The 10,206-nt window shown below is 40.8% G+C and overlaps 1 protein-coding gene across 3 annotated transcripts in view; it reads right to left on the bottom strand.

The window, feature by feature from the left end:
- Positions 1-223: 223 nt before the first annotated feature.
- Positions 224-10,206, bottom strand: part of LOC138981767 (uncharacterized) — a 21,715-nt gene continuing 11,732 nt past the window's right edge. For 2 of the 3 annotated variants that reach the window (XM_070354842.1, XM_070354841.1), the window contains 6 exons: positions 9,565-10,206; positions 8,949-9,158; positions 7,902-8,003; positions 6,250-6,439; positions 4,747-4,867; positions 224-2,734 (listed from right to left, as the gene is read on the bottom strand). The exon at positions 9,565-10,206 is cut by the window's right edge and continues 574 nt beyond it. In XM_070354842.1, the coding sequence (XP_070210943.1) occupies positions 2,633-2,734; positions 4,747-4,867; positions 6,250-6,439; positions 7,902-8,003; positions 8,949-9,158; positions 9,565-10,206 (1,367 nt within the window). In that variant the 3' untranslated portion in view covers positions 224-2,632. The remainder of the gene's footprint in view (positions 2,735-4,746; positions 4,868-6,249; positions 6,440-7,901; positions 8,004-8,948; positions 9,159-9,564) is intronic. The other variant, XM_070354843.1, reaches the window with a different exon arrangement.

The following is a 10,206-nucleotide window of genomic DNA, read 5'->3' as shown; positions in this document are numbered from 1 at the left end:
TACTTTATCTTTCGAGTACACACACACACACACACACACACACACACACACACACACACACACACACACACACACACACACACACACACACACTCACGCGCGCACGCGCACACAGACACAGACACACACACACACACACACATACACACACACACACACACACACACACACACACACACACACACACAGCACCATTCTGTTCGAGCTATATCCAAAAAAATGATACATTTCGGTGGGTTACTTTATTGCTAAAAATAAGCTATAAAAAAATAAGACCAGCAAAATGTACAGCCGCGAACATCTCTAAGCAATTGTGATACACACATTGGAGGGATTTGCATGCCAACTGTTGTGGATCCTTTCGGCCAACGACAAAATAATGAGATGCGTTGTAAAGTTAAAAGTAATGAAGATCGGCCACGTATTATGTACAAAGCACAAGACGACAGAGACAGAACAGTAGGACTGCAGAATTTACAAAATGGGTATTCAACCTGCGGTACACTTTACAGAGTGTCATTTCCTTTGCAGTAGGCTGGGTATCGAGGAACGGTAAGTTCTTTTTGTGTTACGTACTGCTGTTGAAGAATGTGTTTGTTTGTTAGCTTGGGGTTTGTTTTGGTTTTTTGGGTTGTTTTTTTGTGTGGCCTTTGTTGTGGTGTGTGTGTGAGTATTTGTGTGTGTGGGTGTTTTACATTTAGTCAAGTTTTGACTAAATGTTTTAACATAGAGGGGGAATCGAGACGAGGGTCGGGGTGTATGTGTGTGTGTCTGTCTGTCTGTGCGTGTGTGTGTGTGTGTAGAGCGATTCAGATCAAACTACTGGAGCGATCTTTATGAAATTTGACATGAGAGTTCCTGGGAATGATATCCCCGGACGTTTTTTTCATTTTTTTCGATAAATACTTTTGATGACGTCATATCCGGCTTTTGTAAAAGTTGAGGCGGCACTGTCACACCCTCATTTTTCGAGGGTGTTGATTGAAATTTTTGTAAAGCAATCTTCGACAAAGGCCGGACTTTGGTATTGCATTTCAGCTTGGTGGCTTAAAATTTAATTAATGACTTTGGTCATTCAAAATCTGAAAATTGTAATAATTCTTTTTTATATAAAACGATCCTAATTTACGTTCATCTTATTCTACATCATTTTCTGATTCCAAAAACATATAAATATGTTATATTTGGATTAAAAACAAGCTCTGAAAATTAAAAATATAAAAATTATGATCAAAATTAAATTTCCGAAATCGATTTAAAAACAATTTCATCTTATTCCTTGTCGGTCCCTGATTCCAAAAACATATAGATATGATATGTTTGGATTAAAAACACGCTCAGAAAGTTAAAACGAAGAGAGGTACAGAAAAGCGTGCTATGCAGCACAGCGAAACACCTACCGCGCTGAACAGGCTCGTCAGTTTCACTCTGTTTTGCACAAGCGGCGGACTACGGTCATTGTGAAAAAATGCAGTGCGTTCAGTTTCATTCTGCGAGTTCCACAGCTTGACTAAATGTAGTAATTTCGCCTTACGCGACTTGTTTGTTGTTGTTGTTGATGTTTTCTTGTTGTTGTTGTTTGTTTTTTGGGGGGTCGTACAGGGGGCTGTTTGTTATGTCACAGGACAAGTGAATATAGTGCAAGTTGCTAAATGATGCAACATCCGACTCATCATTCTTTGTTAGTTTGTTTGTTTGTTTGTTTATTTGTTGCTTAACGTCCAGCCGACTACGCAGAGCCATATCAGGACGAGGAAGGGGGGATGAAGGGGGCCACTTGTCAAGCGATTCCTGTTTACAAATGCACTAACCCATTACTTGTGTCCCAGCAGGCTTTAGTAAAACTAAATTAATACCTACTGGAAGATTACCAGTTTCCAGTATGTTAAAATAGGCTTAACCTATCTACTGCTGGACTTACATCAGAACACTAACAGATTAAACTATACATGAATCGCGAGACAAGCGGCAAGAGAAGAGATTTTTGGAAAAAATACAGGTGAATGAGCAAGAAGGCAGAAAAAAGAAAAGAATTCATGAAAAAAAAGAGAGCATGACAGGAAAGAGGAACCAAAAATCTACCTAACAGCAAACTAGAAAGCTCCTGCGGTTCCAAAAACAGGAGGGGCCTTTAATTTCATAACCGCAGTGCCCCACTGCGGGACTTTGTTAGTTTGTCTAGATCCATTCGTATTTGCGTTAAAGCACAATAATGACTATGCATATACCGGTAATTGTCACAAGACGGCTATGGGGAGGACGATAACACCCCTCTCTTCCTGTGGTATTTCTTCACACACTCGTGTGCACGTTTAGCAACACAATTGAACATGAAGTCGGTACACTGTAGATTCTTCGTGGCGATAACAATGCGGTCATTGGTTGGCAGGTTTGACGTCAGCACATGCCTTGATGACGACATTGGATTTTCATGACGATATAAGACAACTCATCGGTCGGACATCACAAGTTTGACGTCACAGCATGTGCCTGTGATGATGATGTTGTAACGTTTTTATGACCGTCATGTAAGGCAAATCATTGGTCTGACGTCACAGCTTTGACGTCACTGCATATGCCTTTGATGATGATATAATATTTAGTTTTCGTGGCGATAAATGTATTGTGTCAGTTATTGATCTGTAGGTTTGACGTCACAGCAGGTGCCTTTGGTGAAGATGTAGAGCGGGTGTACAAGGCTTAAAACCACAAGAACCAACATGAAGACATCAGCCTGCACACACAAGAAAACGTATCAGATATGATTAGAAATGAAAAAAACTAAAAGGCTATGAATGGGAATCGCGGGTTAAAAGTAGAAAAGCTTGCATTAAAAGACATTCCATTATTACTAACGCTGTTCGGTCATTGAAGGCGATTTTAAAAAAAAATCTAATTTGTTCACTGATTTTTTTTTCGCGACGGGGGGGGGGGGGGGTGGGGCGTGGTCGGGGAAGGGTAACATGTTCCACGCCCAGTTAGCTTTAGTCTGTCATTTGCACATTATGTAACACGCCAAACGGACACATTGTGCACGCAAGCATTATACAGAAGACTGAAAGAGGAAGAGAAAGAAACTTTGTCCAACAAGCTGTCTAATCTTTGTACATGCAAGTAGTCAGACGCGGAGACACAGGAATACAGAACAACGGCTAGACGGACATAAACACATGGTATCAGCTAGACGGACATAAACACATGGTATCAGCTAGACGGACATAAACACATGGTATCAGCTAGACAGACATAAACACATGGTATCAGCTAGACGGACATAACACATAAGATAGATAACACACATAAATAACATAGCCTGACGGCCATGCACAAATAACAGCAGCTAGACAAACATAAACACATGACAGCAGCTAGACGGACATAAACAAAATAACAACAGCTAGACGGACATAAGTTTAGACATAAACACATAACATTAGCTTGAGGGACATAAATACATTACAGCAGGTAGACGGACATTATAAGATGTTTGATGGCTTGTTGACAGACCAGCTTTTTTGTTGGTCCAAGGGGACCATATCGTCTTTTGTTTCATCTTTATCGACCAAGGCCGAAGGCCGCGGTTGATAAATATGAGACAAAAGGCGATATGCTCCCCGAGGACCAACAACAAAGTGCTGGTCTGACAACAAGCTACCAAACATCGTTTTTGTCATCATTTTGGTTGTGCAACAAAATGCACAATAACCCACAGGGAGACGAATTTTTAGAATCCAACTCCGGGCCACAAAGCATCGTCACAGTAGCATGAGACAACACGTCAAACTTGTATGTGACGTCAAACGTAGCTTGTTGACGCTTTTCTTCCAGTCTGAAAATGTACAGAGCTGCGATCATACCTGTGAATTCAGTAAGTGTTGAGCATATTTCTTTTCTTTTAAGTGTTTATGAGTTTTCGTTGTGGATTTTGCGATTACAGAGATAAGTTGCAAATTGACCATGAGTTGCCGCGGTAATTATCAACATTGATTGGGTCTTTGAGAGTGAATGCTTACAATAGTTGTCCTCGGAAACACAAATCCAAAGCCACGATGGTTCCACACATCAAACAATCAGCCTGATTGGCTTTTACTTTGACAATCCACGTTTCAACCTGAAAGCTCAAACCCATTCACCACCTCGAGTTATTGCATGGGGAACATGAGATTATTTACCAGGTGTTTGTGAATGAAAACTCGTGAAAATGATGACAAAAAGTAATATCAATGCAAACATAAATATAACGGGCTGGGAATTTGAGGCATTTTTCTTCGACACTACAGGTGAATTATGCGACAAACTGCGACAGTGGGTTGTGCGACAAACTTCTTCCCGTTCTTATATCCAAACAGCAGCAAGTGACTGCGTCAGTGACTATCTAACATCTCCAACCAGCAAAAGCTGACATCAACGTACAAAGACAAAGAGTCAATAATCTGTAACAGACAGCACCGGAGAGAGAGACAGAGAGACAGAGACAGACAGAGAGAGACAGACAGACAAAGAGAGATAGAGACACAGAGAGACAGACAAAGAGAGAGAGAGATACAGAGAGAGAGAAGGAGAGAGAGACAGAGAGAGAGCGAGAGACAGACAGACAGACAGAGAGAGGGAGAGAGAGAGAGACAGACAGACAGACAGACAGACAAATAGACAGAGAGAGAGAGAGAGAGAGAGAGAGAGAGAGAGAGAGAGAGAGAGAGAGAGAGAGAGAGAGAGAGAGAGAGAGAGAGAGAAATAAACGCCTACATGCAGTGGTCCCTGTTGGTAGGCTTCGTGCCAGCGGAAGACGCCATATTGCGCGAAGCAGAAGGCACCCACCACGATGGACAGCACGCCGTTCAGGATGCCGAAATAGCGCGGCGGGAAGCTGTAAAGTAGGTCAGAAAAAACACGTGATAGTCGTGTTGGTCGCTGATTGGTTTGTTACTTTGTAACTTTTGTTTGCAAATGATTCGCAAGGGGAGATGATTTGTTGGTGCACGCGTTTCACAAGTGAGAGTTCTGGACTGTTACGTCCTCTCGAATTGTTTAAAGGCACAGTAAGCCTCCCGTAAACCATCACAGATACGGTCAGGCTTTTACACACAGTACAAACACCCTTTCATTTAAACACTCACCGATTGAGAACATCCTAGGTGCCCTCCGTAAAGAGCGAACAATTTTCAAAGAATTTATTTTTGCGTGAGCCATCGTGAATCCGTGTGATCCAGTTTCCCTTTTTCACAATGTAGTCGTCAGTTAGTCATTTGAATGCACTCGATGTGAGGTTATCTACAATAGCACGTTTTTATGCACGAAACAAACGGCTGTGGTTCACAAGAACTCTTGCGATGGCTTTTGACTGTTGAGAGGAACGGCGATATGTACTGATAAACTGTCGTCTGCTACGACCCTTGCGTGACCCTGCTTCCGGGCTTTTCTGAATGAGACCCGAAGGGAAGTAACTCATTTTTGACAATCTGCAAAATTAATTCTTTAAAAATTGCTCGCTCTTTACGTAAGGCACCTAGGATGTTCCCGTTTGGTGAGCGTTCAAATGGAAGGGTGTTTGTACTGTGTGTAAAAGCCTGACAGTATCTGTGATGGTTTACGGGAGGCTTACTGTCCGGGCGTGATTTCCGGTAAGTTGAATATTCATAACAGCCGTCCAGCACCAAAACGAGGCGCCATTGTTGTTATAGGCTAAGTCCACGAAAATAAATTCTTTGAAAATTTCTCACGCTCGACAGAAAGCAGCCAGGATGTTCCCGTTCGGTGAGCGTTCAAATGGAAGTATGCTTGTACTGTATGTAGACGCTCGGGGAGCTCTGTGATGGTTTACGGGAGGCTTACTGTGCCTTTAATGTGGACGTCTAAAGTCACGTTAGGGTCAACAGGACTTGGTGTATATTAAAGGACTTACAATATGTGTCCTTCCCTCTTTTGCTGAACTCTGGAAGAAATATGGAAGCTAATTCGGTTTCCTTCCTTACTTACTTAAACAAATATGTTATACTGAACAATAGATTTTTTTTAATTTGCTGCAAACATTTTTTTAAACAACCTTACTCCTGTTTAATTTCCTCTCTCGCCAGAGGTAACGTATTTCATAACTGCTAACATACTGCATTTTTTACAACAAGACCCACAAATAACAAACACTCTGAGGAAAAAAAACTATTAAAACACACAAAAAACATAAGCATTTTAAAGTAAATCATTATTGGAAAATACTGCTCTTTTACCACAAAAAACCAAAGTAAAACGTACACTCTGAGAAGAAAGCTGATGCAGACGCCAAAGATAAAAGCGTTGTAGAAAACGAGGAGAGTAAACATGACGTAGAGCGCCACCTCGCTCTCAATCAACCACAGAACGGTGATAGCCACGCCCACCAGGGAGGTCATGGCCAATGGCAAGGCACCAGGCAAAATAAGTCGCTGGAATCTGCTACTTCGTCCTACATCGAAACAAACAAAAAATTTCTTTCGCTATATTTTGTCTTTTTTTCATTTTTTTTCAGAGCAAAACGGTTCTGGTAGAAATGACAAAGAAAATGATATGAAAAGCAAGTGCATGTACAAGAAGAGTTAAATCTGTCACATAACCTAAACCCAATATAAGTCCAAAACAAAGCACATGTAACAACACCTGACGTTTGCTTATCTTTTGCTTATATTCCAATCTTATACCTAATACCCGTGTGACTTGGAATAAAGGCCGTGAAATGTGAATGCTCGCCCTAATAGGCTTGAGGTTTGCTGGCCGATGTGAATGCGTGATATATTGTGTAAAAAATTCCATCTCACACGGCAGAAATTAATATGTAAATCGCCGTGAGCTCTTGTGAGAAACGGCGATTAATAAATGTCCATTATTATTATTATTATTTTATTTCTTATGAAGCTCTCTCTCTCTCTCTCTCTCTCTCTCTCTCTCTCTCTCTCTCTCTCTCTCTCTCTCTCTCTCTCTCTCTCTCTCTCAGCAGCTGTTTGCTTATGCCTCTACGTTGTTAACAAAGAATTATCTCATCTCATCTCATCTCAACTCACCTCAGCTCAGCTCACCTTAGCTCACCTCATCTCACCTCATCTCATCATATGATATGATATGATATGATATATTACCTGCTATTCAGACTTGGTCGTATGACAGACGTTTTCTTCCACACGAGATTACGTTGATTGTCTAACGAAGCCGTGAGACTGAGTTAGACATCAGCTAATCGAGTGTAAAAGAAAACTCTGTCACACGACAAAGTCGGAATAGCATGTATGTCTCACAGCTTCAACAGAGGAGAGAACAAACACGTTTTGCGTACTCAAACTTGACAAACCTAAACACAGGAGCAGCCATTGTGGAGAGATCTACCTTTTGACGGAAGTGACCGAACAACTATGAATGACGTCTCAATATATGTGAATCACGTCACAATCATCGTCACAGTCTGTATCTTTTGAAGCATCGCATTCTTCATGACGTCTTTCTGTGTCTGCATCCGCGAAATGTTTGTTCTTTTCGGGGTCTTTGTCATCTATGTTCAGAACTCTGTCCTTCTAGTTTCAGACTAACAGGCCTCCTGAGCGAGCCACTTTCCAAGGGCAGCTAAATTCGCGTATGGAAACAGTACTGTCGTCTGGGATGCCGTTTTCAGTATTCTCAGCGTTGAAGAATTTGTAAAGAGAAGAAACGATAACAGCAGGAGAAATAAAAGTCGTGTGTGCATTTTGGGGCTTTTGGAGGGACGATTTCGAGTTTGAATCCGTTCTTGCACATGCTCCAAAGCGTGTAACATACAATCTTGCACACGTTTGCTTTAGTAGTGGCAAAGAAAGAACGCGTTAAGCGTGTGACATCATATGATATCATATCTTATCTTATCTTATCTGATCTTATCCTATTTGTCCCTGTCGTTTGTTTACCTTTAAACATGGATGTCTGCCAGTCATAGAGAGCCCCAGATATCCAGCACACAGCCATTATCGCCAGCATGCAGTAGGCCTGAACGTTGGTGAAGAAACTTACTGAAACAACACGACCATTTCAAAATCTGTGTTAAGAAACAATTCGCATGATCAAACAGAACCAGTGGGACGCCCATGCTGCAAAGAATTTTTTTCAAAAACTACAGGATCAAAAAAACAAAAAGTTGATTATTGGAATGTTTAATTTTTATTACGAAATAATTAAAAACAAATGGACTTGAACAAACAGAACCCGTGGGGTGCCCATGCTGCAAAGAAATATTTCAAATATTGCTCGATCAAAATACAAGAAAAGATTAAACAGTATATTTCTTATTTGGTTCTTGATGGTTTCTTTTGTTCATTTGTTTGTTTGTTTTTAATTGTACTTTGTGTTTATTTTCATCCACTGATTGATTGATTGATTTATTGATTGATTGATTGATCGATTGGTTGGTTGATTGATTGATTGATTGATTGGTTGATCTATTGATTGATTGTTTTTTTGGTTGATTGATTGATTATAATAATAATAATAATAATAATAATAACGGGTATTTATATAGCGCCTTATCCGAAGTTCAAAGCGCGTATGCCGTGTGAGATGAAATTTTTTACACAATATATCACGCATTCACATCGGCCAGTAGATCAACAGCCTATAGGCGCTGCATCCACCTTTCACGGCCTATTATTCCAAGTCACACGAGTATTTTGGTGGACATTTGGTTGATCTAATGATTGATTGGTTTGTTGGTTGATTGATTGATTGATTTATTGATTGATTGGTTGATCTATTGATTGATTGGTTTGTTGGTTGATTGATTTATTGATTTATTGATTGATTGGTTGATCTATTGATTGATTGGTTTGTTGGTTGATTGATTGATTGATTTATTGATTGATTGGTTGATCTATTGATTGATTGGTTTGTTGGTTGATTGATTGGTTGGTTTATTGATTTATGCGTTCATTCATTGATTCATTTATTTTCACCATAGTTACCTTTGTCTTTGTTGCCGGGGAACATGTCGGACAGCTTACGGTTGAGGAGGCCGAAGAAGGCGACAAGACGCAGTACGTTGCAGCACTGCCACAGCACGTGCAACCAGAACACCGTGCACGTCACGCAGCTCTTCAGCGTCGGGAACATCTCCTCGGCGTCTGTCTTTTCAACACTGTCTGCTTGCTTCTCTGATGTACATTTGTTTAAATCTGTTTTGAAAATATCACTGCACTACTGTCTGTGGGTTTTTCTTAACAGTTGAAAACAATACCGTGTGTTTTCTATTTGTTCTGATTTTCTTTTTAAAGTAACATGTTAGGTTTCCTTTTGTTATGATTACGCCTTTTGATGCAGGAGAGGTGTTTGGTAACGTACACACAATTTATGTTTCTTGTTGACTGACACAAAAGAAAAACATCCTGTCATATTAGTCTTGATTAGCATATGTGTTTATATATGCAAAAGAAGTTTAAGCTTGTCTCATTTTTTAACTCTCGTATACGCAAGGCCTTTCACTTAAACTAGGGTAAAAGGGAACCTTTTCCACCAAAAACTAGTACAGTTCATCCGATCTTGATACAAAAATAATAATCAAGAAATGTATCGATACCGTACCTGAATCAACCGTGTCCTGAACATCAAGAGTCATGGAGACATGACGTGCGTCCTTGACCTTTGAACTCCCGTTCATCCTCTTATCAAAGTTGTCGTCATCGACTTTGACCTTGACCTTCGTGCGTCCAGGAAGTCTCGGTTCACTTTCGTCTACATCGACATCCGCGGTTTCGGTTATCTTCGTTTCAGCTGAGTGGTTCTTCTCGCCTTTGCGTCCGTCGCTGTCTGCTCCTGTTGCTCCAGAATCGTTGTCTGAGCACTGTGTGTCCGAATTCAGTGCCAAAGACTCCGACGGAGTGATCTGAATGATGCTGACAAACTTTCTTCCATTGTTGATCAGGTTATTCATGGGATGTTTCTCATTCAGGGATCCCGAGATTGTCGGAATGGGTGAGCGTTGTCGTGTTCCTGGGTGTCTGGGTTCACCATTAGAAACTGGCTTCAGGTCGTCTGCTGGAGCGCAGACATTATCGTTTGCTTGGCCGTAGATGTGCTCATGATTTCCTGTCGGAGAGCATTCGGATGGTGAAAAATTACTGTTTTTGTCGGCCTTCAGTTTGCCAGTGGACTGGATCATTTTATCTGCATTTTGTGAAATGTTCAAACTTGAATCAGTGTCTGTTACATGTCCAACATTTTCTG

Source organism: Littorina saxatilis, linkage group LG12 (genome assembly GCF_037325665.1).
Source record: "Littorina saxatilis isolate snail1 linkage group LG12, US_GU_Lsax_2.0, whole genome shotgun sequence".
Taxonomy (NCBI): domain Eukaryota; kingdom Metazoa; phylum Mollusca; class Gastropoda; order Littorinimorpha; family Littorinidae; genus Littorina; species Littorina saxatilis.
The sequence above is the reverse complement of the archived record's forward strand: the minus strand, read 5'-3'. Positions and strand labels throughout refer to the sequence as shown.